This window comes from Mesoplodon mirus, assembly GCF_964341445.2.
Source record: "Mesoplodon mirus genome assembly, contig: SUPER_14_unloc_1, whole genome shotgun sequence".
Taxonomy (NCBI): domain Eukaryota; kingdom Metazoa; phylum Chordata; class Mammalia; order Artiodactyla; family Ziphiidae; genus Mesoplodon; species Mesoplodon mirus.
Window position 1 is genome coordinate 3,452,170 of NW_028295795.1, and position 27,994 is coordinate 3,480,163.

General features: G+C 42.7%; 2 protein-coding genes across 2 annotated transcripts; both read left to right on the plus strand.

The window, feature by feature from the left end:
• Positions 1 to 423: 423 nt before the first annotated feature.
• Positions 424 to 5,284, plus strand: LOC309816129 (zinc finger protein-like; the record flags this gene model as incomplete). The annotated part of the gene is made up of 4 exons (XM_082646796.1): positions 424 to 590; positions 1,065 to 1,115; positions 3,198 to 3,243; positions 5,123 to 5,284. The coding sequence occupies exons 1-4, from the start codon at positions 556 to 558 to the stop codon at positions 5,282 to 5,284; spliced, it is 294 nt and encodes a 97-aa protein (XP_082502922.1). The 5' UTR covers positions 424 to 555.
• Positions 5,285 to 19,251: 13,967 nt separating this feature from the next.
• LOC309816130 (zinc finger protein-like) lies at positions 19,252 to 24,114 on the plus strand (the record flags this gene model as incomplete). The annotated part of the gene is made up of 4 exons (XM_082646797.1): positions 19,252 to 19,418; positions 19,893 to 19,943; positions 22,026 to 22,071; positions 23,953 to 24,114. Exons 1-4 carry the CDS (start codon positions 19,384 to 19,386, stop codon positions 24,112 to 24,114), a joined length of 294 nt encoding a protein of 97 aa, XP_082502923.1. The 5' UTR covers positions 19,252 to 19,383.
• Between the last annotated feature and the right edge of the window lie 3,880 nt (positions 24,115 to 27,994).

Below are 27,994 nucleotides of genomic sequence, written 5' to 3' on the forward strand. Positions count from 1 at the left end.
TCCCCTTATTCCAATGGTGAAACTCTTTGGGGTTTACCAGGAAGCCTTCGTGGCTGTTAATGCTTTTATGTCGCTTAGCCTCTTGAAGACGTCCAAAATTCGACTGAGTTTGTACGCCTTTCAATGAACAGAATCTACACTCTTCTGAGGCCTACACAGTAGAACGGCAAGACGGCCTGAGACCTTCTCAGGGATTCCGGAAAGTGAAAACATGTAGTCCAGAGCTCGTGCCGGTAGACACCCCCGCACCCACCCTTGCATTCTGGGACATGTAGTCCAGAGCTCGTAAACTCGTGTAGCCCCATATACTGCAGCTACAGTAACGCCTCGCTGTAAAGGTTTACCCGCGGAATTCTGGGAAATATGGTCCAGGAGTTCCGGGTTAGTCGCAGGCACTTCCGCCCCAGGAGGACACGTAGCAGCCATGTTCTGCCTGGTGACGGTGTTTCAGGTCCGCTCTTCACGACCCATTCAAGCTTCCCCTTTGCAGACCTTTCATTTGGGGAGAAAGAGGAGGAGCGGCTAAAAGCGGAGGTTTGAGGGCCTGGAGTGGTGATGTACGTCCCGCGGGCGGAGCTTCTTTGCGTTTGGTAACGTAGCCGGGATGGGGTGGGCTCAGGTCGTGCCTCCTGGGGTTTGAGGGTCTCCCCGGTTTTCTTCACCCCTAACCTGACCCCGTCCCCCACCTATGAGCTAGCCCTACCGCTTCATACGGCGTCACACTGGGTGAGTTGCTTAACTCCTCTGTGCCTCCGTTGCTGTTCGGTAAAAGGGGGGAAAAAGGAATGCCTTGTTAATATAGTGTTGTGAGGAGAAACGAGATAGCACAAGTAAAAGGTCTACAACTGCCTGATACATTGTTGGTATTAATACTACGCTAATTCGGGAGGCACCCATTTCGCAGCGGGATTCTGTGAGCCCAGGAAGCTGAATTGTCCTGGACTCCTGGCCTGTTTTGGAAGGAGAGGACTTCTAGCTGGTACGGGGGCGGAAGGGGGTGCGGTATGAATTAGTGGGGATGGAAACACAGCCCTGGTATTTCACAGTCTCCTTTTCTTCCCCAGCCCTGGCTTCTCAAAAAGCACTGCACGGAGGAAGAGGCAGCAGAGCCCCACGTGAGTAGGACTTGGCATTCTTCTACTTAAGATATTCCTATAAATTGTAGAACGTATGAGACATGGGTAAGGATGATAACTGAGCCTTGGTCACTAATTTCCATTCTAAAAGCTTTATGCAAATGAACACATTTCCATCAGGCGGTGGCTCTGAATTGGTACTGCTGTTTTCTCTACTTTAAGGCAGGGAACACAACCCTGTTGGCCCATCCTCACCCAGATGGTAGGAGGCAGAGCTGGGGTTGGGACCCAGGCAGTTTGAGTCCAGCAGCTGAGTTTGCTAATCCCTTTGGTATATTCTCTTTGAGCATAGGGTACTGGCTAGAATCATATCATGAAAGGAGGTTGGGACTTAATTGTGGGGACCTTGAGAGCAAGGTTTAGGCTATTTTATGAGTGTTTAAGATAGTTTTCTCAACTGGGTCATTTATTTTATTTCAAATAATATGTATATCATAGAAGTAGCATAATCATTATGGAAAAATGCAGATATATACATAAAGAAAAATTTTAATTATCTGTAACTTTAGGATGTAAAGATAACAGTTGTTAATGTTTTAGTGCCTTTTTGTCTGGTTACTCTTTGTGTATGTTTCTGTGTAGTGGAGGCTGTTTTTTGTGGGACTGATGTTACACTGCAGTGCTACTCAAATTGTGTTCCACAAACCAGCGGCATTGGCATCACTTGGATAGAAATGCCCAGCCTTGAGCCCCATTCGAGACGTTCTGATTTATAATTTCTGCGTAGGGGGTCCAGGAGGCTGCATTCCAACAAGATCCCGCAGTAATTCACATGCACGTGAAAATTCGAGAAGCTCAAGAGAGGGTCTTTTCTGGAAACTGAGGCCGAGGAAATTGACCCTGCTGGATGTCACAGATAAAACTGAGCTGGCTTCACCAAAGGCCTACTTAGTCCAATGATTTTATTCCCCCACTAATTATTGTCAACTGTCAGGGCCCCTTTCAGAATCCTGAATTGAGCAGAAGACAGCTAGCAAGTGTAGAGTCAAAATGGAGGTCGTTAGAAGTTGTGAAGATATCTCTCTCCCAAGCTTTGGGGAGTGGAATCATTGCCATCTTTTGTACTAGATCGAACCCGGGCCCCCTGCATTGGGAATGTGGCGTCTTATCCACTGCACCACCAGGGAAGTCTCCCATTTATTTCTTAAACGTTCCTATATTTATAATGATATAATTACAATTCAGATTCCTGTCTTTTTTTCATTTGAATTAGGTATGGACTGTCAAACTATTTTTTATTGTTGTTGCAGAATCCTGGCTTTTATTAGTTCTCTTTACCTCTGTGCATAATTGTCAAAAGGGTACTTCCTGTTTAAAAAGAAACTTAACGTATTTTTATACCTTTTGTAAAAAGTTGTCCATGTCAATTTAAATATTATTGTTGCAGTCACAAAATCTTCAGGAAGACAAGCAGAGATTTTCAGAAGTCTATAAAGACTCTCACATAACAGGGCAACAACGTACGACCTCCACATGTCTGACAGTCTTCTGTTGGTAGAAATCACATCTCTAAGGATAATTTCTAACTAAAATATCATCTGCTTTACCGCAGTTGCTAAGAAATAAGAAACCCTGACAGTGGTGTTCTCAGAGCTTCCTACCTTATGACGATCTCACGAGGTGGATGCCCGTGTTCTCCCCTACTGGCAGAAGACAGAACTGAGGCGAAGAGATGTGAATAATTTGCCCAGGGTGACACTGCTAGTGAATGGCGTAGCCTGATCAGAGCCCATGCATATTGACTCCAAAACCTACTCTGACTTACATGGTCTCTGTTTACCCCATACCCAGAATAAGAATGACCCCTGTGGAAGCTGCAGGCACACTGTGAGGGGGCCACTGTGTATGGCTGGGCAGGTCATTCCTCACACAGCCACTGAGGGGGTTCACGGGGGCATCTGGTATCTGCGTGGGGCTCTGCTCATCAAGCATAATCAGCTGTAGCCACCCCGAGGACTGGGAGCCTTGGTAATTCACAATGAGCACCACGTGGGTTAGTGACTTCTTTTTCTTTAAACCAGTTTCCAGTTTGACTTCTTCTTTCCCTGTCTGTCTTGCTAGGACTCTGCACTGCCCCAGAAGGAGAGAGAAAATGAGCACATTCCAGGTGAGTAGAGCTTGCCTTTCTTGCTGTTAAAAACGCCATTTTTGTACTCAGGTTGGACACAGGTTTTCCTCTTTTTTTTCTTTTTCTTTTTTTTTTTTGATTGGAGTATAGTTGATTTACAATGTATTAATTTCAGGTGTACAGCAAAGTGATTCAGTTATACATATATATACATATATTTTCAGATTCTTTTCCCTTATAGGTTATTACAAAATATTGGGTATAGTTCCATATGGGTTTTCTCTTTCAAGGAGAGTCTAAGCATATGAGGACCTGAGTGTGCCATGTGTGCTTTTTTTAAAATTCCTGTTAAATTTAATTGGTTTCGGTTTTAATTTTTGTTTTATTTCATCATTTTTTTTTATTTTACAAGTAAAAGAAAAATTAAGGGAAATGAAGGACATCTTCCAGTCTACTGCTTACCTGCTTACAAATTAGCTGCTTTTATATTTCTGTAATCTCTTCATCATATGTATTCATGGATGTGTATTTGTATTTATAACATAGATACAGTTTTAAATTGTTTTTTTCATTTAATACTAGCTAACATTCACTTTTAATTGCTTTATCATGTTCCTGCAAACTTATGCACCTATTTTTTTTTTTTCTGGTATGCGGGCCTCTCACTGTTGTGGCCTCTCCCGTTGCGGGGCACAGGCTCCGGACGCGCAGGCTCAGCGGCCATGGCTCACGGGCCCAGCTGCTCCGCGGCATGTGGGATCTTCCCAGACCGGGGCACGAACCCGTGTCCCCTGCATCGGCAGGCGGACTCTCAACCACTGCGCCACCAGGGGAGCCCTGCACCTATTCTTTAAACTATTCTTTATGCACAGACATTTAGTTTAAAGACTTCTCCTGTTTTAGGAGCACTACAGTGACAGTGTTCCTGATTTAACCTTTTTCTCAAAATATCTGTTCTGAAGAATATTGCCCCTTTTTGCCCTTAACATAGTAGGTTTAGGTATTCAGAATTTAAGAGGTATGTTTTACATGTGGTGCCTTGGATGTTTTTTGGTAGAATATCCAAATACGGCAGAGCACAGCAGGATCAAACTGCTGCTTCACGCAGAAAAACTCATGTATTGTTAGAAGTTTTCTCACGACCAGAGTTAGATTCAGTCTTCCCCATGCTTGAGTCAGACCCTTTGTGTATTTTATTTACTGGTTTGTTTCTTTTTCCATCTTATATTTTTTTCTAATCAGAGTAATGCATGACCTTAGTTTAAAAAGTCCAGTGGTACTTAAAGCACTTGTCACTGCATAGACAGCTCAGAACAATTGTATAAAGAGGTGCTTGGTTTCATCTTTGTTTTAAATATAAAGAATCGGGGTTGTGAAAAAAGGAGGAACCAACTCAGACTCACCCAGAAAACCAAGGGTCTGGAGTCAGAGTATTGCATTCAAGCGAAAGACAGAAACGGGGAAAGAGAGAGTTTTCATTCAGAGACCTGGCATGGCCTTTTGGTTAGTTTCCACATATAACACTCCTTCTCAGCTGGTTCCCACCTCAGTGAGAAAGCAGGTGCCATCAAATACTGCCAGGACTAAATTGGTAACTGTTTCTGGGGCACTTGGCAATAATAATTAAACAGTGAAAGCTTTTTAGTTCAGGATCCAGTGGTTAGAATTCTAGGGAGTTTACTTATGAGTTGTCTGAGAGCCCCAGGTAAACACACAAAGCTTTCTCTTTCATAGCTGCACGTCCAGTGAGGCTGAGGAAAGTCAGTGTGTGGCATTGGCAGGATGGAAGGAGGGGGTGCTGGGAAGTCTGCACACCTCACAGGAGCCGGAGCAACTTCCCATCCTCCTCGTCTCCTCGGGGCTGCCCCTCTTCCACTGGCCACTGGGTATAAGATTGAGGTGGTGTTGTTTGTCGTAGGAGGCGGTGACCTTCAAGGACGTGGCCGTGGCCTTCACAGAGGAGGAGCTGGGGCTGCTGGACTCGGCCCAGAGGAAGCTGTACCAGGATGTGATGGTGGAACACTTCGGGAACCTGGTCTCAGTGGGTGAGGACAGCCTTTCTCTGCGAGTGTCTTTGTGACCTTGGTGTTTCAAGGCTTTGGGCCTCTTGAGGTGGTTCCCTGAGTTTGGGGACCAGACTTTTGCAATTCCTGTGGGACACGAGAGGATGTCTCTGGTCTTTCCAAACAGTGTGTTTCAGGTCCTTTTCAATTATTTTGTAAAAGAACTGTAAATCGGCAGTATCTTGCTGTACCTTGTGTATTCTTCTTCAGATTTCCCTCCCTGCCATTAGTGGATCATAAAGCCAATTTACTGAGCCCTACGTGTGACTTTTTAATGAAATAAAATAGTATAGAAAATATCAGAGTTTCTTAGGAAGAGTACAACACATTGCAGCAGAAACTCTGGGCGATGGCATGAGTGGTGTGAGAGCCAGTGGGAACAGATTTCATGAAAAGAGACATTGGTTAGATATAGGTCATTCAAGCTTCGTTTTAGTAATGTATACTTTTCTACCTGTGTATCTAGGTTGTGAAATAAATGCTGTTTCTTCAGTGGGTCGTGATACAAAGTTTGAAAAACACAGCTTTCAATACCTTGAATATGCAGTTGGAACTCAAATTTCTAGTAAACTTTCGCTCTAGCCCGTTCATGTTAACTTGTGACTTTGCATGTTCTCATTCTTCAAACGAGATACAAAACATATAGAAAGAGAAGAGAGGCTTTGGTTGATGAATTCAGCAACCCAGATAGAAATTTAGGTGAGAACCAAGCAGCCGTGAGTTCCTGTGGTTAGCTCTCTATCTGTTTTGCTTCTCACCAGCCCTGTGCTGTCCATCACCTGGTCCCAGTTGGAAATCTCTTTCCAGGATTATTGCATAGTCTTTGTACTGGTCACCTGTTGCCACCCTTCTCCTCCCACAGTTTGTTCTTTAGGTGGCAAAGTGATCTTTTGTAACTTTAAGTCAGGTTATGTTCTTGTTTCAAAATTCTCTTGTGGCTTCTTTTACTTAGAATAAAAACCACTTAAAGTGGCTTCTAGAGCCTTCTGTGGGCTGCTGTTCGTTCTCCACCACCTCCCTGAATACACCACCTCTCCTCCCTCTTACCCTATCTTTTCCAGACCTGCAAAGGATGCTTCTGCCACAGAGCCTTTTCCTGGTCCTTCTCTCTGCCTGGAATACTCTTTCACCTGTAATCTTTTAGGCCTCTACTTCTTTCAGTCAGTCACCTTAAAGATGAGGAGGTGGCTGTCCTCTGACCACCCTATGGAAAATACAGTCCTCTCTTTCTTACTCTCTCTGCCCTGCCTTGTTTTGTCTCTAAGCGTTTCACTCATGTACATTTTGTTCACCTGTTTCTCACCTCTCTTTCTTCCACTGGAGGGTAATCCAGGAGTGCAGGAGGAATTCGGTCTGTTATATGTTTATTGCTCACTAGCCTCAGTGCTTAGCATAGTCTTGGTACATGACAGGAACTCTTAAATATTTCTTGAATAAACGAATGAGTTAATGGATAGAGAAATTAGCCTTCCATGAAAATAGCTAGTAGGCGGTGAACAAATCCGAGTGAATAAGGGATATTGCTAAATGTTTTTTTGTCTTCAAATGAATTCCTAGCCTAATTCTAACTTCTCAGGTGCCCATGATGTGTGTATGTGTGTGTTTGCCTTTCTGTACAAGTTGGCCCTCATCAACTTGCACAAAAAATATGTACAGAACCTGTAATTATAACCAAACTGAGTAAAATGCTTTCCCTGTGACTTTCCTTGAGCGCTCAGTAGCAGAGCAAATTCATTTGGGGAGGAAATACTGTTGTGAATGAGGATTCTTATGTCTACTTCTTAGGTAACCCTCCCATAGAAGGAAAGAAATTTCTATTTCCTTATCCCTTATACCAGGGGAGAACAGGTCTCAGAAAACAGCCAGCTGGTGAGTTAGCCTTTCCCTTAAAAGATTTGCCCCGCTGCGTCCCATTTGCCTCCTCCAAAGCCCACCTCACTAATAAGAAATCGATCTTTGTTAGCTGTACAAACATTTTGTGTGTGTGTGTGTGTGTGTGCATTTGTATGTATCTTGTAGAAGGCATTTTAGATAATGTCACCTTGAGTGCTTTGATCATTCTTTAATAGTTTCTAGTCTGTTTCTTCTCAATACTTATCACAGGCTATGGAATTTATTCCCAGCTCACTCATAAAGCCCATTCTTCACTTTGGAACTCATTCTTGTTAAAGACCAATGTATCTGTGTCCAAAAATTTTCCATGCTGTTTTTAAAGAGACAGCATTCTTCCCTAGCCTCTACATTTTGACTCCTGCTTGGCAGGGGGAGTGGAGGAACATATTAGGCAGCACAAATGCCTGAGAAGGATCCAGTGCATAGGTCTTCATGCTTTTTTTTAACCCCACTGATTCTTAGACCCTTTTTTAAAATTAATTAATTGTTGGTTGCATTGGGTCTTGGTTGCTGCATATGGGCTTTTCTCTCGTTGTGGTGAGTGGGAGCAGCTCTTCGTTGTGGTGCGCAGGCTTCTCATTGCAGTGGCTTCTCTTGTTTCAGAGCACGGTCTCTAGGAACGCGGGCTTCAGTAGTTGTGGCACGTGGGCTCAGTAGTTGTGGCTCACGGGCTTAGTTGCTCTGCGGCATGTGGGATCTTCCCGGACCAGGGCTCGAACCTGTGTCCCCTGCACTGGCAGGCAGATTATTAACCACTGTGCCACCGGGGCAGTCCCGGTTTTTAGCCCCTTTCATATCCTCCTCAGCACTAACCCCCTTGGTGTGCTGCCGCCTCGGGTGCAGCCTTTCAACTTAAGCCAAACTGTACTTTCCAGTCCTTTTCCTGTATCTGATACCTGACTTGTAAAAGCTGTTTCGCTTCTCTGACTTGGTTCAAACTTAACCTGGGATTCAGAATTGTAGAGAATCCTAGAAATCAAACTGAGTTCACCTGTGCATGCATTTCTTGAGCCCTGACTAACTGCTAGGCACTGTTAAAGCTGTGAGCACAGCAAAATGCTTGTCTTTATTGATACTGTGTTATGGTAGGAATGACATGTAATTTTTGAAAGATGATTTAAATAGTATGTCCGAGTAGTCATTTGGTTTTAAATGGGTTTCATTAATGCTAAGTATTTGGGAGTTTAACAGACCATCTCTTGGTTTCTGTTAGTATATAAACCAGAGAACTTCATTTGTCGTGCGAAAGATAAGCTGAACCATCCTGAGGTTCATTAAAGTCCCATACTGTGTCTTAAGTGTAAAATCTTGAATCTTTGAACAAAGCTTTCACGTGTCCACATCTCTGAATTCTCTGTCCCTCTAGAAGAAAACAATCAAAGTGAGTTGAGGGCCGTTCAAGACAGAGGATCACGTGAAGAGCTTTCCTGCTGGCAAATCTGGCAACAAATTTCAAATGACTTAACCAGATGCCAAGACTCCATGATAAATAGTTGTCAGTTCCACAAACAAGGTGATTCCCCCTGCCAGATTGGGGCAGGACTCTATTCAAATTTCTGAAGATGAGAACCGTATATTAAATGATAAAGCAGGTGATCCCAGTAGTCCTGGAAATCCAAGGTTTGCAACTTTGAGAGCCCAGGATTCTTGGAGGAAAACTTCATTGGCTGAGTCACAGAATTATCAGAATAGACACCAGCAAATTTCCATGAAAAATAAACTGTGTCAGTGTAAAGAGGATGTTGACACCATCAGTTGGATTTCACATCACCTTGATGCTCATGGAGTACACAAGGGTCAAAAACCTTACGGCTACAGTGATTATAGAAAAGATAGCACGAGGGTTTCAACACTGGATCAGAATACTATGATTCACACGGGACAAAAACCTTACCAGTGTAATGAATGTAAAGAAACCTTCACCGATCTCTCCACCTTTGATCTTCACCAGCAATTACACTCAAAAGAGAAGTCTCATACGTGCAGTGAGTGTGGAAAAGGCTTCCGTTACAGCTCGGTTCTTCATATTCATCAGAGAGTTCACGTGGGAGGAGAACACAGTGAGTGTGATGAGTGTGGCAAGGAGTTCAGTCAGAGCTCCCAGCTGCAGACTCCTCAGAAAGTCCACACTGTAGAGAAACCATTCAAATGTGGGGAATGTGGGAAAGGCTTCAGTCGTAGGTCAGCACTTAACTATTCATTGTAAAGTCCACACGGGAGAGAAACTTTATAATTGTGAGGAGTGTGGGAGGGCCTTCAGTCAGGCCTCTCACCTTCAGGACCATCAGAGAGTCCACACTGGGGAGAAAGCATTCAAATGTGACACATGTGATAAGAGCTTCAGTCGGAATTCACACCTTCAGTCCCATCAGAGAGTCCATATGGGAGAGAAACCGTACAAATGTGAGGAGTGTGGGAAGGGCTTCATTTGTAGCTCAAATCTATACATTCATCAGAGGGTCCACACAGGAGAAAAACCCTACAAATGTGAGGAATGTGGGAAAGGCTTTAGTCGGCCTTCAAGTCTTCAGGCCCATCAGGGAGTCCACACTGGAGAGAAATCATACATACGTAATGTGTGTGGTAAAGGCTTTACTCTGAGTTCAAACCTTCAGGCACATCAAAGAGTCCATACAGGAGAGAAACCATACAACTGTAAGGAGTGTGGGAAGAGCTTCAGGAGGAACTCCCATTATCAAGTTCATCTGGTTGTCCACACAGGGGAGAAGCCCTATAAATGTGAGGTATGTGGGAAGGGCTTCCGTCAGAGTTCATATCTTCAAATCCATCAGAAGGCCCACAGTGTAGAGAAACCTTACAAGTGTGAGGAGTGTGGGCAGGGCTTCAATCAGAGTTCACGACTTCAGATCCACCAGCTGATCCATACCGGTGAGAAACCATACAAATGTGAAGAGTGTGGGAAGGGATTCAGTCGTAGAGCAGATCTTAAAATTCATTGCAGAATCCACACCGGAGAGAAACCGTATAATTGTGAGGAGTGTGGGAAAGTCTTCAGGCAGGCCTCAAATCTTCTGGCCCATGAGAGAGTCCACAGCAGAGAAAAACCATTCAAATGTGAAGAGTGTGGGAAGAGCTTTGGTCGGAGTTCACACCTTCAAGCCCATCAAAAAGTCCACACTGGAGAAAAGCCATACAAATGTGAGGAGTGTGGGAAGGGCTTCAAGTGGAGCCTGAACCTCGACATGCATCAGAGGGTCCACACAGGAGAGAAACCATATAAGTGTGGGGAGTGTGGGAAGCACTTCATTCAGGCCTCAAGTCTTCAGCTTCATCAAAGCGTCCACACTGGAGAGAAGCCGTACAGATGTGACAGATGCAGTAAGGTCTTCAGTCGGCCTTCACAGCTACAGTCTCATCAAAGAGTGCACACAGGGGAGAAGCCTTACAAGTGTGAGACCTGTGGTAAGAGCTTCAGTTGGCGCTCCAATCTTATAAGTCATCACAAAATGCATACTGGGGACACATTTTATGAAAGCAGCGAGAGTGGTAAGAACATCAAGGAACTGTCAGAGGATAGAAGTTCTACAAAATGTTGTTTTCAAAAAACTCACGTGCAACGTGAATTCTTGCAAGCGTCAGGTCTCATAGGAGAGAAAGTATTTTAACTTAGTTGGTGTTGAAGCAGTAGCTAAACAGATCCTAGTGTTCAGCAGAGCACACAGCAGAGATCCCTTCTGAGTGGTGCAGTAAGGGCTGCATTCAGAACTTTGACATTTATCAGATGTCACTTAGGAGATAGCACTTAGAAAGGAAAAGAGTTTGGTCTGGGCTTTAACAAAAGTGTAAGGATGAGCTAGTCAAAATTGATGTCCATGAGAATGTGCGCTCCATGAGGGCAGGGACTTGGCTGCTGAATGTACACAACCTTATCATTGACTAGTGCTTTTAGGTGTGCTCAGTACTTGTGTTTTAAATAAACCAAAAGGGGGAAATGTATAATATATGAAAGTTGTATCCAGATGGGGAAACCTGCAAAATAAAATTAATTCAGGACATGAACTTTTGTTGAAATACTGAAAACCACTGCAGAAAACCAATCTGCAATATATATTTTTTTAATTTATTTTTGGCTGCCTTGGGTCTTTATTGCTGCACGCAGGCTTTCTCTAGTTGCAGTGAGTGGGGGCTACTTTTCATTGCAGTGTGTGGGCTTCTCATTGCAGTGGCTTCTCTTTGTGGAGCACGGGCTCTAGGTGTGCAGGCTTCAGTAGTTGTGGCACACGGCTGAGCTGCTGTGCAGCATGTGGGATCTTCCTGGACCAGGGCTCAAACCCGTGTCCCCTGCATTGGCAGGCAGATTCTTAACCACTACGCCACCAGGGAAGGGAAGCCCCCCAATCTTCAATATTAATATGCTATTAGCCTATCACAACTGGCTCCTTGCCTCCCGCAGCCTCTGTTCTCAAGTTGGGTGGTTATTTGAGACCCCGTCTAGTTTTCCAAGGACTGTGTTCAGTAGAAATTGAACTACCTTGTGATTTTTTTTTTCTGATGGTACAGAGTGAAAAAACATGATTAACTTTGCAACAACAGTAACTGCATAGTATACAATTGATTTTTTGTCTGTCAATATTAAGGCAGGGTTTACTGTAACACTTTGAAAGTGTCACAAAAATTGTTTGTCCCTAGAAAAAAAAATTTTTAGTTGACCTTGAACTTACTGATTTCTAATTCTCTGCATTTTCATCCAGACTTTGAAATGTTTGCCTTCTAATTATTGTAGCATTTCTTCTAAAGTTCTCAGGTAGGGGCTATGCCATATTCTTCCCCCACATCCATGAGGCAAATACCCAGAAAACTTGTAGGAATCTGATAAAATTATCCAGTGTATTATTGAGACAAGACTGACATTTATGTGTTTTTCCCTATTGGTTGCAGTAAAGCATGGTTTCAGGAAAGGAGTATATATATCAGAATATATTAGATCTCTTTGATTTAGAAATCATATAATTGGAAGTTATTGATTGTGAGATTAAAATACCAAAAAGATGAACACCACATCAATGATGTCACTAAATTTTTTAATGGAAATTAGTGTACAGCTGTAAGAATTTGAGTTTTGATAGATTCCTATATTAATCTGAAGCCGGTGAAATGATGACAGGGACTTCCCTGGTGGTGCAGTGGCTAAGAATTCGCCTGCCAATGCAGGGGACACGGGTTCGAGCCCTGGTCCAGGAAGATCCCACATGCTGTGGAGCAACTAAGCCCGTGTGCCACAACTACTGAGGCTGTGTGCCACAACAACTGAAGCCTACGTGCTTAGAGCCTGTGCTCCGCAACAAGAGAAGCCACTGCAATGAGAAGCCCGCGCACCGCAACGAAGAGTAGCCCACACTCACTGCAACTAGAGAAAGCCCGCACGCAGCAACGAAGACCCAATGCAGCCCAAAATAAATAAATTAAATAAAAAGTTTATTTTAAAAATTTATGACATATCATAATCGCAGGAGATACACAGTATGGGCTTTGAGAGGTCACAGATTGTAGCCTTCATAGTATAATCAACCATAAATCTTTGTTAGTGTTTGTGTATGTGTGCATGTGCACACATGTATGTGTACATGCATAAGATCATGTGTAAAGGGATACTCTTCCAGAGTGGTTTTCCTAGGCAAGGAGCATTTTGTGATATTTTTCCATTTTATAACTTCATGTTATATTTTTTTCATTGAATAGTGGGTATTGCCAAAGCAGGAAATTATTTTAATAGAATTTGAAAAAGTATTAAATAATTATCCCTTGCAGTTAAGACCTCATATGATTGTTCTATATTGTCATAAGGCATATAAGATCAAAATTATGGTATGAACTCTGGAAGCCAATTTCAAAAACAAAACAGTTCTCAGATTATTTTGCATACACAGAAAAATTCATGAGTTTCAACAGTTGAAGCTTTATTATTTATGCTGTGCTTTAACTACAGATCCATAATAGGGAGAGGGAAAATCCTGGAGCTAGAAACAAAAGTGGATATACCTACATTGTGGAGGTTTAAAAAAAAAAGTTTCTCTTGTTGAAAAGATGCACATGAGGAGAGAACTGAGCATAATAGCAGAGGACCCTCTGGATGTGGCACCAGTAAGGACAAAGCAGGTTTGGATGGCATTCCATACGCAGACCAATGGTGGTATTTTTAATATAGTTGGTTAAAGGGCTTTATTTAGCAAGTTACAGTTGACCCTTGAACAATATGGGTTTGAACTGGGCAGGTCCACTTATATGCAGGGTTTTTTTTTTTAATAGTAATTACTACAGTACTACATGATCTGTGGTTGGTTGAACCCATGGTTGCAGAATTGCAGATACAGAGGAACCACGGATATGGAAGTCTGACCATAAGTTATTTATACAGATCTGTCTACCCATCCATCCATCCGTCCACCCATCTGTAGAGATAGAGAGGGAGTGAGTGCACGTGCTAGGTATTTACAGAAGTAGATATGGAAGTGCGAGGATATACAAACACACATGTGTATGTGATGTATATAAGCATGTATATCCACGTTTCTATTTCAGGGCTGGAGCAAGGAAAGTGTAGAATGATCCTGGAGAAAATTTACTGTGCCAGAAAGTAGGAAAGAGTGGTGGGACGTGTAAAAAGATCCAGCTTGAAGAGACTCACACTGGGTAAATCTGAGCAATTTGACCCTAAAATAAATAATTATCATACAGAATATGAATAAAAAAAGAGGAAGGGAGGGAAGGAAGGGCTCTCATAATAGAATGCCAAACCATAAACATATAGAAGGAATGACGTAATGTAAAAATCATTATTTACAACCATCATAGTAATGATAGGTTCTGGCAAGAGTAATCAATGAATTATAAAACTACTGGTTGAAAGTTTACAAGGAGCAGGATGCTACAAAACCCCAAATATCTCTCCACAAAGTATTGATCACAACAAGAAATACAGTAGGTATAAATTTGGTGAACACTACCTTAGCCAAGAGGTGAACATTATCAATAACAGAACAAACGAACGTTTTAGATCTCTGGGGTATGATATACTGAGAAGGACGCAACGTTGCTTCAGGATTATTTCTGACAGAAATAAACAACCAGATCTTATCACAAGGAAGCATCCACATTGAGAGTCTCCTGTTTCACAGTTATGACCACAGGGAGCATAACTGGCCAAAGGTCCCAGCTGCTGCTCTTAAATCCATCACCACGTTTGCCTGGAGGCCGGCCTTGCCCCTGATTGCTCCTAGTCAGCACAGCAGGGATCCTAAGGCAGGCCATTTCTTGGAGACCAGGATTCCTCTGTCCAGTGACCTTTTTTCAAGGACTCTGACAGCCTTGAAGGATTTTACGTAGATGACAAGGCAGTCTCGGATGATTTACCAAATCTTTCTTCCAAATCTTCACTCAGGGTCAGACTTGCACTATGCGCTGATAGTTCTGCCAGCCTTCCAGAGCTCCCTGCCATTTTCTCTCCGATGTTTCCCCTAATGAAATATTTGTTCATTAAAGTCTTTCTCAGCACTTTGCCGTCTGGTTCTTGGAGGACCAGGACAAACCCCAAACCCTAGAAGCATCCCTTTTTGGCTCTTTCTAGTAACCTTCCTTTCCATATGGTAGCCACTAATTTGTAATGGTGTAGATTCACTTAGCCTATTTTGTACTTGATATAAATGGAGTCATGTAATAGGTGCTATTTTGTGTTGGCTTCATTTGCTCCACAGTATATCCATGACATTTATCCATATTGATGGGAGTGGATACCGTTGATTCATTTTCATTGGTGGATATTATTGCAGTGTGTAAACATATCAAAATCTATTTATTAATCCCATTATTGGTGGGTATTGGGTACTTCCCCATTCTTGGCTATCACAGTTAGTGGTGATGTGAGCAATCTAGAATGTGCCTTGTGCACTTGTTTGAGGGATATTTCTATGGGTGGAACCAAAGGGTTATAGGGTATATGTTCAACTTTGGTAGATACAGTTGACCCTTGAAGAATGCATGGGCATGAGGGATGCATCTGAGTCTTTTATTCCATAGATGTTTTTAAAATCTCTCTCACTTTTGGCCCAAGAGTGCTGCGTTTGGGTTTACGGTGTTTCTTAACTTTGAAATAGTCCAATTTTTCAATTTTTTCTTTCACAGTTGGTGATTTTTTTGGTCTTAAGAAATTCTTCCTACTCCAAGGCAAAAAGGCTGTTATCTTACGTTTCTTTCCTAAAGCATCATTGTTTACTTTTCAAATTTAAGTCTGCAGATCTTCTGGAATTTATATTTTTATATCCTATGCAGTAATGATTAATATTTTTCCCATATGGATATCCAGCTGACTGAGAACCAATAGTTGACCCTTGGACAACATGGGTTTAAACTACACAAGTGCACTTATACGAGGATTTTTTTGAATAGTAAATACTGCACTACTACACGATCCAAGGTTGGTTCAATCCTCAGATGCAGAATTGCCGATTATGGAGAAACCATGTACGTACAGAGGACTGGCTATAAGTTATACTTGGATTTTCAACTTAGCAGAGGGTTGGCACCCCTAACCCCCTTGAACCCTAGTTCAAGGATCAACTGTATTAACAAGAGTTCTTCCCCCTCTCTGCTGCAGTGTTTTCTTTTCTTTCTTTTTTCTTTTGGCCGTGCTGCGTGGCTTGCAGGATCTCAGTTCCCTGACCAGGGATTGAACCAGGGTCACCACAGTGAAAGTGCCAAATCCTTACCACTAGACCACCAGGGAGCTCCCTGCAGTGTTTTCTTTTTACACGTTGTTATAATGTCTGTTTCAACATGGATTTTGATGTCTATTATCTTGTCTATCCTTGAGCAAACACCAGACTATCTTATATTATAGATTTATAGTAAGGTTTAATGTGACTAATATCTTTCTTTTCATTCTTCTTTCAGATTGTCCCAGCTCTTCTTTTATTTTTTATTTTTATGTTTTTTTAGATGTTGGGGGTAGGAGTTTATTTACTTATTTTGGCTGTGTTGGGTCTTCGTTTCTGTGCGAGGGCTTTCTTTAGTTGTGGCAAGCGGGGGCCACTCCTCATCGTGGTGCGTGGGCCTCACTATCACGGCCTCTTGTTGGGGAGCACAGGCTCCAGACGCGCAGGCTCAGTACGTGGCTCACGGGCCTAGTTGCTCCGTGGCATGTGGGATCTTCCCAGACCAGGGCTCAAACCCGTGTCCCCTGCATTAGCAGGCAGATTCTCAACCACTGCGCCACCAGGGAAGCCCCCAGCTCTTCTTGTAGCTCTTTGCTTTCCCACATAATATTTGTAAACATCTCATCAATTTCCAAGGGAAAAAATGCTGATGTTTTTATTGGGGTTTGATTGAGCCTATAGATCATTTTGAGGATTACTGATATCTTTGTAATATTGAATCTTCAAGCCATGAATATCACTATTTTTAAGAATTTCTCTTGGAGAAAAATAAAAGTGGATCCCATGTAATAAAATGTACATAAATAGACTCCAAAATATTTAAAGGACCTACATGTGAAAGATAAGTCTAGAAAGTTAATTTTTAAAAGGTAGAAATATATTTTTTCACCTGAGGAGTTTCAGAAGCACAGATATTAAGAAATTATTGGTTTATTATCTTATAATTAAAGATTTCTATTCCATGAAGAACACAATAGAAAAATTTTAGAAACACGTGCCCAATTAGGAAAGGATACTTGTAATTGGTAAAACTGAAAAGGTATTAATAATCAGAATATGTAATAGAAATGAGGAAGAAAAAGATAGCATCCACATTAGAAAATGGGGCAAAAGTTTTAAGTAGACACTTATAGATGAAGCTACCAAGCATTTGAAAAAAAGATCAAACTTATTAGAAATCAGAGAAATTTAACTAAAACAAGATACTACTATACATTTAATACACTAGCAAAACGGTGATGAGTCGTCCAAATGAAGGTAAGTGGTTGCACAAAAACCTGACGTGCAACTCTTTGGTAATCTGGACTGGTGTAGCCGTTCAGGAAGTCAATCTGGCTATATTATTAAAGTATACATATTTGCTATGAAATAATTTCACTCGGGTATGTGTTCCAAAGAAATTCTCAGATACGTCTATAAACAAATGTAAGAAGATGTTTATTTTATTATCATTGGCATGGCAGTTGGAAGAGTACAGGTAAAATGTGGGTGCAGAAAATGGAACTCTATGAAACAAATTAGATAGAGGGGTGAATGTTTTTTTTGTTTGTTTGTTTTTCTGCGGTACGTGGGCCTCTCGCTGTTGTGGCCTCTCCCGCTGCGGAGCACAGGCTCCGGACGTGCAGGCTCAGCAGCCATGGCTCACGGGCCCAGCCGCTCCACGGCATGTGGGATTTTCCCAGACTGGGGCATGAACCCGCGTCCCCTGCATCGGCAGGCAGACTCTCAACCACTGTGCCACCAGGGAAGCCTGGATGGGTGAATCTTAAAAATATACTCCTGAATGAAGGAAATAAACACCAGAATGAATTTTATGACACAATATTATTTATATGAATTGAAAATATACACAAGTGCACATTTTGCACAAGAACACACCCAAAAGAAAACACATCAAACAAATTAGAATGGTAGCTTACGGGGTAGAGAAGGGAGTGGAGGGTGCCATAGGGAACAGGAGGTGAATAAATAAAACTTAATCATGTTACCGTATTTCATCATGCTATATCCAAGATTTCACTTTCCTTGTAGTGGAAAGAAATCCTGTGTGCTATGTTGGCTTAAGTCAGGAATAGTTCTTGGAGGATATTTTCCTGAAAGAATTTGGAACACATTTTTGAAAAAATCTTTGTTTATACTATGGATGATCTTTTTTTGTTTGTTTTGTTTGTTTCTTTAATTTCTGTTTTGTGGGTGTGTGTGGGATCTACTTTATTTTTGTATTTCATTCATCTGATCTTATATTTTTCCATCTGCCTTCTTCAGTTTTATTATTCATTTATTAATTTCCTGAAATGGATGTTTTCTGAATCAATTTTCAACTTCCTTTCTACTTTATTTGTTTTGTTTTGTTTTGTTTTTGTTTTCCTTGCTGTACGCGGGCCTCTCACTGTTGTGGCCTCTCCCGTTGCGGAGCACAGGCTCCGGACGCCCAGGCTCAGCGGCCATGGCTCAGGGGCCCAGCCGCTCCGTGGTATGTGGGATCTTCCCGGACCAGGGCACGAACCCATGTCCCCTGCATCGGCAGGCGGACTCTCAACCACTGCGCCACCAGGGAAGCCCCCCTTGCTACTTTAATATATGCTTTTAAGGCTCAACATTTCCCTCTATGTATGTGTTCCAATCTCCAGATCCAATTATGAATTTGAATGTTTCTCTTCATGGTTCTGTCAATGTTTGCTTTATAAAGTATCAGCTGAAGTTATTAGTTTCTGAGAATTTGAAACTTTTATGACTGTGAAGTGTCCCTCCGTATGTCAAGTAATGCTTTTTCCTTCCCCTTAAAGTTCACTTGGTCAAATAGCAATGTCACAGATTTTATAATTACAGAAATAACTTGAGACCTAGGATGTTGATGTCTGTCTCTAGAAAGGATTTTCCCTTGCTTCTGCACGGGTTGTAAGATGCTAACAAAACACGTTCACCTTTACACAATTTCAGGGAATGAGGTGTTTTGGCGTTTGGCTTCAGTCCCTGCCAAAGAAAGCCCAGTTTCCTTCTCCCCTTATTCCAATGGTGAAACTCTTTGGGGTTTACCAGGAAGCCTTCGTGGCTGTTAATGCTTTTACGTCGCTTAGCCTCTTGAAGACGTCCAAAATTCGACTGAGTTTGTACGCCTTTCAATGAACAGAATCTACACTCTTCTGAGGCCTACACAGTAGAACGGCAAGACGGCCTGAGACCTTCTCAGGGATTCCGGAAAGTGAAAACATGTAGTCCAGAGCTCGTGCCGGTAGACACCCCCGCACCCACCCTTGCATTCTGGGACATGTAGTCCAGAGCTCGTAAACTCGTGTAGTCCCATATACTGCAGCTACAGTAACGCCTCGCTGTAAAGGTTTACCCGCGGAATTCTGGGAAATATGGTCCAGGAGTTCCGGGTTAGTCGCAGGCACTTCCGCCCCAGGAGGACACGTAGCAGCCATGTTCTGCCTGGTGACGGTGTTTCAGGTCCGCTCTTCACGACCCATTCAAGCTTCCCCTTTGCAGACCTTTCATTTGGGGAGAAAGAGGAGGAGCGGCTAAAAGCGGAGGTTTGAGGGCCTGGAGTGGTGATGTACGTCCCGCGGGCGGAGCTTCTTTGCGTTTGGTAACGTAGCCGGGATGGGGTGGGCTCAGGTCGTGCCTCCTGGGGTTTGAGGGTCTCCCCGGTTTTCTTCACCCCTAACCTGACCCCGTCCCCCACCTATGAGCTAGCCCTACCGCTTCATACGGCGTCACACTGGGTGAGTTGCTTAACTCCTCTGTGCCTCCGTTGCTGTTCGGTAAAAGGAGGGAAAAAGGAATGCCTTGTTAATATAGTGTTGTGCGGAGAAACGAGATAGCACAAGTAAAAGGTCTACAACTGCCTGATACATGGTTGGTATTAATACTACGCTAATTCGGGAGGCACCCATTTCGCAGCGGGATTCTGTGAGCCCAGGAAGCTGAATTGTCCTGGACTCCTGGCCTGTTTTGGAAGGAGAGGACTTCTAGCTGGTACGGGGGCGGAAGGGGGTGCGGTATGAATTAGTGGGGATGGAAACACAGCCCTGGTATTTCACAGTCTCCTTTCCTTCCCCAGCCCTGGCTTCTCAAAAAGCACTGCACGGAGGAAGAGGCAGCAGAGCCCCACGTGAGTAGGACTTGGCATTCTTCTACTTAAGATATTCCTATAAATTGTAGAACGTATGAGACATGGGTAAGGATGATAACTGAGCCTTGGTCACTAATTTCCATTCTAAAAGCTTTATGCAAATGAACACATTTCCATCAGGCGGTGGCTCTGAATTGGTACTGCTGTTTTCTCTACTTTAAGGCAGGGAACACAACCCTGTTGGCCCATCCTCACCCAGATGGTAGGAGGCAGAGCTGGGGTTGGGACCCAGGCAGTTTGAGTCCAGCAGCTGAGTTTGCTAATCCCTTTGGTATATTCTCTTTGAGCATAGGGTACTGGCTAGAATCATATCATGAAAGGAGGTTGGGACTTAATTGTGGGGACCTTGAGAGCAAGGTTTAGGCTATTTTATGAGTGTTTAAGATAGTTTTCTCAACTGGGTCATTTATTTTATTTCAAATAATATGTATATCATAGAAGTAGCATAATCATTATGGAAAAATGCAGATATATACATAAAGAAAAATTTTAATTATCTGTAACTTTAGGATGTAAAGATAACAGTTGTTAATGTTTTAGTGCCTTTTTGTCTGGTTACTCTTTGTGTATGTTTCTGTGTAGTGGAGGCTGTTTTTTGTGGGACTGATGTTACACTGCAGTGCTACTCAAATTGTGTTCCACAAACCAGCGGCATTGGCATCACTTGGATAGAAATGCCCAGCCTTGAGCCCCATTCGAGACGTTCTGATTTATAATTTCTGCGTAGGGGGTCCAGGAGGCTGCATTCCAACAAGATCCCGCAGTAATTCACATGCACGTGAAAATTCGAGAAGCTCAAGAGAGGGTCTTTTCTGGAAACTGAGGCCGAGGAAATTGACCCTGCTGGATGTCACAGATAAAACTGAGCTGGCTTCACCAAAGGCCTACTTAGTCCAATGATTTTATTCCCCCACTAATTATTGTCAACTGTCAGGGCCCCTTTCAGAATCCTGAATTGAGCAGAAGACAGCTAGCAAGTGTAGAGTCAAAATGGAGGTCGTTAGAAGTTGTGAAGATATCTCTCTCCCAAGCTTTGGGGAGTGGAATCATTGCCATCTTTTGTACTAGATCGAACCCGGGCCCCCTGCATTGGGAATGTGGCGTCTTATCCACTGCACCACCAGGGAAGTCTCCCATTTATTTCTTAAACTTTCCTATATTTATAATGATATAATTACAATTCAGATTCCTGTCTTTTTTTCATTTGAATTAGGTATGGACTGTCAAACTATTTTTTATTGTTGTTGCAGAATCCTGGCTTTTATTAGTTCTCTTTACCTCTGTGCATAATTGTCAAAAGGGTACTTCCTGTTTAAAAAGAAACTTAACGTATTTTTATACCTTTTGTAAAAAGTTGTCCATGTCAATTTAAATATTATTGTTGCAGTCACAAAATCTTCAGGAAGACAAGCAGAGATTTTCAGAAGTCTATAAAGACTCTCACATAACAGGGCAACAACGTACGACCTCCACATGTCTGACAGTCTTCTGTTGGTAGAAATCACATCTCTAAGGATAATTTCTAACTAAAATATCATCTGCTTTACCGCAGTTGCTAAGAAATAAGAAACCCTGACAGTGGTGTTCTCAGAGCTTCCTACCTTATGACGATCTCACGAGGTGGATGCCCGTGTTCTCCCCTACTGGCAGAAGACAGAACTGAGGCGAAGAGATGTGAATAATTTGCCCAGGGTGACACTGCTAGTGAATGGCGTAGCCTGATCAGAGCCCATGCATATTGACTCCAAAACCTACTCTGACTTACATGGTCTCTGTTTACCCCATACCCAGAATAAGAATGACCCCTGTGGAAGCTGCAGGCACACTGTGAGGGGGCCACTGTGTATGGCTGGGCAGGTCATTCCTCACACAGCCACTGAGGGGGTTCACGGGGGCATCTGGTATCTGCGTGGGGCTCTGCTCATCAAGCATAATCAGCTGTAGCCACCCCGAGGACTGGGAGCCTTGGTAATTCACAATGAGCACCACGTGGGTTAGTGACTTCTTTTTCTTTAAACCAGTTTCCAGTTTGACTTCTTCTTTCCCTGTCTGTCTTGCTAGGACTCTGCACTGCCCCAGAAGGAGAGAGAAAATGAGCACATTCCAGGTGAGTAGAGCTTGCCTTTCTTGCTGTTAAAAACGCCATTTTTGTACTCAGGTTGGACACAGGTTTTCCTCTTTTTTTCTTTTTCTTTTTTTTTTTTTGATTGGAGTATAGTTGATTTACAATGTATTAATTTCAGGTGTACAGCAAAGTGATTCAGTTATACATATATATACATATATTTTCAGATTCTTTTCCCTTATAGGTTATTACGAAATATTGGGTATAGTTCCATATGGGTTTTCTCTTTCAAGGAGAGTCTAAGCATATGAGGACCTGAGTGTGCCATGTGTGCTTTTTTTAAAATTCCTGTTAAATTTAATTGGTTTCGGTTTTAATTTTTGTTTTATTTCATCATTTTTTTTATTTTACAAGTAAAAGAAAAATTAAGGGAAATGAAGGACATCTTCCAGTCTACTGCTTACCTGCTTACAAATTAGCTGCTTTTATATTTCTGTAATCTCTTCATCATATGTATTCATGGATGTGTATTCGTATTTATAACATAGATACAGTTTTAAATTGTTTTTTTCATTTAATACTAGCTAACATTCACTTTTAATTGCTTTATCATGTTCCTGCAAACTTATGCACCTATTTTTTTTTTTTTTTCTGGTATGCGGGCCTCTCACTGTTGTGGCCTCTCCCGTTGCGGGGCACAGGCTCCGGACGCGCAGGCTCAGCGGCCATGGCTCACGGGCCCAGCTGCTCCGCGGCATGTGGGATCTTCCCGGACCGGGGCACGAACCCGTGTCCCCTGCATCGGCAGGCGGACTCTCAACCACTGCGCCACCAGGGGAGCCCTGCACCTATTCTTTAAACTATTCTTTATGCACAGACATTTAGTTTAAAGACTTCTCCTGTTTTAGGAGCACTACAGTGACAGTGTTCCTGATTTAACCTTTTTCTCAAAATATCTGTTCTGAAGAATATTGCCCCTTTTTGCCCTTAACATAGTAGGTTTAGGTATTCAGAATTTAAGAGGTATGTTTTACATGTGGTGCCTTGGATGTTTTTTGGTAGAATATCCAAATACGGCAGAGCACAGCAGGATCAAACTGCTGCTTCACGCAGAAAAAATCAGGTATTGTTGGAAGTTTTCTCACGACCAGAGTTAGATTCAGTCTTCCCCATGCTTGAGTCAGACCCTTTGTGTATTTTATTTACTGGTTTGTTTCTTTTTCCATCTTATATTTTTTTCTAATCAGAGTAATGCATGACCTTAGTTTAAAAAGTCCAGTGGTACTTAAAGCACTTGTCACTGCATAGACAGCTCAGAACAATTGTATAAAGAGGTGCTTGGTTTCATCTTTGTTTTAAATATAAAGAATCGGGGTTGTGAAAAAAGGAGGAACCAACTCAGACTCACCCAGAAAACCAAGGGTCTGGAGTCAGAGTATTGCATTCAAGCGAAAGACAGAAACGGGGAAAGAGAGAGTTTTCATTCAGAGACCTGGCATGGCCTTTTGGTTAGTTTCCACATATAACACTCCTTCTCAGCTGGTTCCGACCTCAGTGAGAAAGCAGGTGCCATCAAATACTGCCAGGACTAAATTGGTAACTGTTTCTGGGGCACTTGGCAATAATAATTAAACAGTGAAAGCTTTTTAGTTCAGGATCCAGTGGTTAGAATTCTAGGGAGTTTACTTATGAGTTGTCTGAGAGCCCCAGGTAAACACACAAAGCTTTCTCTTTCATAGCTGCACGTCCAGTGAGGCTGAGGAAAGTCAGTGTGTGGCATTGGCAGGATGGAAGGAGGGGGTGCTGGGAAGTCTGCACACCTCACAGGAGCCGGAGCAACTTCCCATCCTCCTCGTCTCCTCGGGGCTGCCCCTCTTCCACTGGCCACTGGGTATAAGATTGAGGTGGTGTTGTTTGTCGTAGGAGGCGGTGACCTTCAAGGACGTGGCCGTGGCCTTCACAGAGGAGGAGCTGGGGCTGCTGGACTCGGCCCAGAGGAAGCTGTACCAGGATGTGATGGTGGAACACTTCGGGAACCTGGTCTCAGTGGGTGAGGACAGCCTTTCTCTGCGAGTGTCTTTGTGACCTTGGTGTTTCAAGGCTTTGGGCCTCTTGAGGTGGTTCCCTGAGTTTGGGGACCAGACTTTTGCAATTCCTGTGGGACACGAGAGGATGTCTCTGGTCTTTCCAAACAGTGTGTTTCAGGTCCTTTTCAATTATTTTGTAAAAGAACTGTAAATCGGCAGTATCTTGCTGTACCTTGTGTATTCTTCTTCAGATTTCCCTCCCTGCCATTAGTGGATCATAAAGCCAATTTATTGAGCCCTACGTGTGACTTTTTAATGAAATAAAATAGTATAGAAAATATCAGAGTTTCTTAGGAAGAGTACAACACATTGCAGCAGAAACTCTGGGCGATGGCATGAGTGGTGTGAGAGCCAGTGGGAACAGATTTCATGAAAAGAGACATTGGTTAGATATAGGTCATTCAAGCTTCGTTTTAGTAATGTATACTTTTCTACCTGTGTATCTAGGTTGTGAAATAAATGCTGTTTCTTCAGTGGGTCGTGATACAAAGTTTGAAAAACACAGCTTTCAATACCTTGACTATGCAGTTGGAACTCAAATTTCTAGTAAACTTTCGCTCTAGCCCGTTCATGTTAACTTGTGACTTTGCATGTTCTCATTCTTCAAACGAGATACAAAACATATAGAAAGAGAAGAGAGGCTTTGGTTGATGAATTCAGCAACCCAGATAGAAATTTAGGTGAGAACCAAGCAGCCGTGAGTTCCTGTGGTTAGCTCTCTATCTGTTTTGCTTCTCACCAGCCCTGTGCTGTCCATCACCTGGTCCCAGTTGGAAATCTCTTTCCAGGATTATTGCATAGTCTTTGTACTGGTCACCTGTTGCCACCCTTCTCCTCCCACAGTTTGTTCTTTAGGTGGCAAAGTGATCTTTTGTAACTTTAAGTCAGGTTATGTTCTTGTTTCAAAATTCTCTTGTGGCTTCTTTTACTTAGAATAAAAACCACTTAAAGTGGCTTCTAGAGCCTTCTGTGGGCTGCTGTTCGTTCTCCACCACCTCCCTGAATACACCACCTCTCCTCCCTCTTACCCTATCTTTTCCAGACCTGCAAAGGATGCTTCTGCCACAGAGCCTTTTCCTGGTCCTTCTCTCTGCCTGGAATACTCTTTCACCTGTAATCTTTTAGGCCTCTACTTCTTTCAGTCAGTCACCTTAAAGATGAGGAGGTGGCTGTCCTCTGACCACCCTATGGAAAATACAGTCCTCTCTTTCTTACTCTCTCTGCCCTGCCTTGTTTTGTCTCTAAGCGTTTCACTCATGTACATTTTGTTCACCTGTTTCTCACCTCTCTTTCTTCCACTGGAGGGTAATCCAGGAGTGCAGGAGGAATTCGGTCTGTTATATGTTTATTGCTCACTAGCCTCAGTGCTTAGCATAGTCTTGGTACATGACAGGAACTCTTAAATATTTCTTGAATAAACGAATGAGTTAATGGATAGAGAAATTAGCCTTCCATGAAAATAGCTAGTAGGCGGTGAACAAATCCGAGTGAATAAGGGATATTGCTAAATGTTTTTTTGTCTTCAAATGAATTCCTAGCCTAATTCTAACTTCTCAGGTGCCCATGATGTGTGTATGTGTGTGTTTGCCTTTCTGTACAAGTTGGCCCTCATCAACTTGCACAAAAAATATGTACAGAACCTGTAATTATAACCAAACTGAGTAAAATGCTTTCCCTGTGACTTTCCTTGAGCTCTCAGTAGCAGAGCAAATTCATTTGGGGAGGAAATACTGTTGTGAATGAGGATTCTTATGTCTACTTCTTAGGTAACCCTCCCATAGAAGGAAAGAAATTTCTATTTCCTTATCCCTTATACCAGGGGAGAACAGGTCTCAGAAAACAGCCAGCTGGTGAGTTAGCCTTTCCCTTAAAAGATTTGCCCCGCTGCGTCCCATTTGCCTCCTCCAAAGCCCACCTCACTAATAAGAAATCGATCTTTGTTAGCTGTACAAACATTTTGTGTGTGTGTGTGTGTGCATTTGTATGTATCTTGTAGAAGGCATTTTAGATAATGTCACCTTGAGTGCTTTGATCATTCTTTAATAGTTTCTAGTCTGTTTCTTCTCAATACTTATCACAGGCTATGGAATTTATTCCCAGCTCACTCATAAAGCCCATTCTTCACTTTGGAACTCATTCTTGTTAAAGACCAATGTATCTGTGTCCAAAAATTTTCCATGCTGTTTTTAAAGAGACAGCATTCTTCCCTAGCCTCTAAATTTTGACTCCTGCTTGGCAGGGGGAGTGGAGGAACATATTAGGCAGCACAAATGCCTGAGAAGGATCCAGTGCATAGGTCTTCATGCTTTTTTTTAACCCCACTGATTCTTAGACCCTTTTTTAAAATTAATTAATTGTTGGTTGCATTGGGTCTTGGTTGCTGCATATGGGCTTTTCTCTCGTTGTGGTGAGTGGGAGCAGCTCTTCGTTGTGGTGCGCAGGCTTCTCATTGCAGTGGCTTCTCTTGTTTCAGAGCACGGTCTCTAGGAACGCGGGCTTCAGTAGTTGTGGCACGTGGGCTCAGTAGTTGTGGCTCACGGGCTTAGTTGCTCTGCGGCATGTGGGATCTTCCCGGACCAGGGCTCGAACCTGTGTCCCCTGCACTGGCAGGCAGATTATTAACCACTGTGCCACCGGGGCAGTCCCGGTTTTTAGCCCCTTTCATATCCTCCTCAGCACTAACCCCCTTGGTGTGCTGCCGCCTCGGGTGCAGCCTTTCAACTTAAGCCAAACTGTACTTTCCAGTCCTTTTCCTGTATCTGATACCTGACTTGTAAAAGCTGTTTCGCTTCTCTGACTTGGTTCAAACTTAACCTGGGATTCAGAATTGTAGAGAATCCTAGAAATCAAACTGAGTTCACCTGTGCATGCATTTCTTGAGCCCTGACTAACTGCTAGGCACTGTTAAAGCTGTGAGCACAGCAAAATGCTTGTCTTTATTGATACTGTGTTATGGTAGGAATGACATGTAATTTTTAAAAGATGATTTAAATAGTATGTCCGAGTAGTCATTTGGTTTTAAATGGGTTTCATTAATGCTAAGTATTTGGGAGTTTAACAGACCATCTCTTGGTTTCTGTTAGTATATAAACCAGAGAACTTCATTTGTCGTGCGAAAGATAAGCTGAACCATCCTGAGGTTCATTAAAGTCTCATACTGTGTCTTAAGTGTAAAATCTTGAATCTTTGAACAAAGCTTTCACGTGTCCACATCTCTGAATTCTCTGTCCCTCTAGAAGAAAACAATCAAAGTGAGTTGAGGGCCGTTCAAGACAGAGGATCACGTGAAGAGCTTTCCTGCTGGCAAATCTGGCAACAAATTGCAAATGACTTAACCAGATGCCAAGACTCCATGATAAATAGTTGTCAGTTCCACAAACAAGGTGATTCCCCCTGCCAGATTGGGGCAGGACTCTATTCAAATTTCTGAAGATGAGAACCGTATATTAAATGATAAAGCAGGTGATCCCAGTAGTCCTGGAAATCCAAGGTTTGCAACTTTGAGAGCCCAGGATTCTTGGAGGAAAACTTCATTGGCTGAGTCACAGAATTATCAGAATAGACACCAGCAAATTTCCATGAAAAATAAACTGTGTCAGTGTAAAGAGGATGTTGACACCATCAGTTGGATTTCACATCACCTTGATGCTCATGGAGTACACAAGGGTCAAAAACCTTACGGCTACAGTGATTATAGAAAAGATAGCACGAGGGTTTCAACACTGGATCAGAATACTATGATTCACACGGGACAAAAACTTTACCAGTGTAATGAATGTAAAGAAACCTTCACCGATCTCTCCACCTTTGATCTTCACCAGCAATTACACTCAAAAGAGAAGTCTCATACGTGCAGTGAGTGTGGAAAAGGCTTCCGT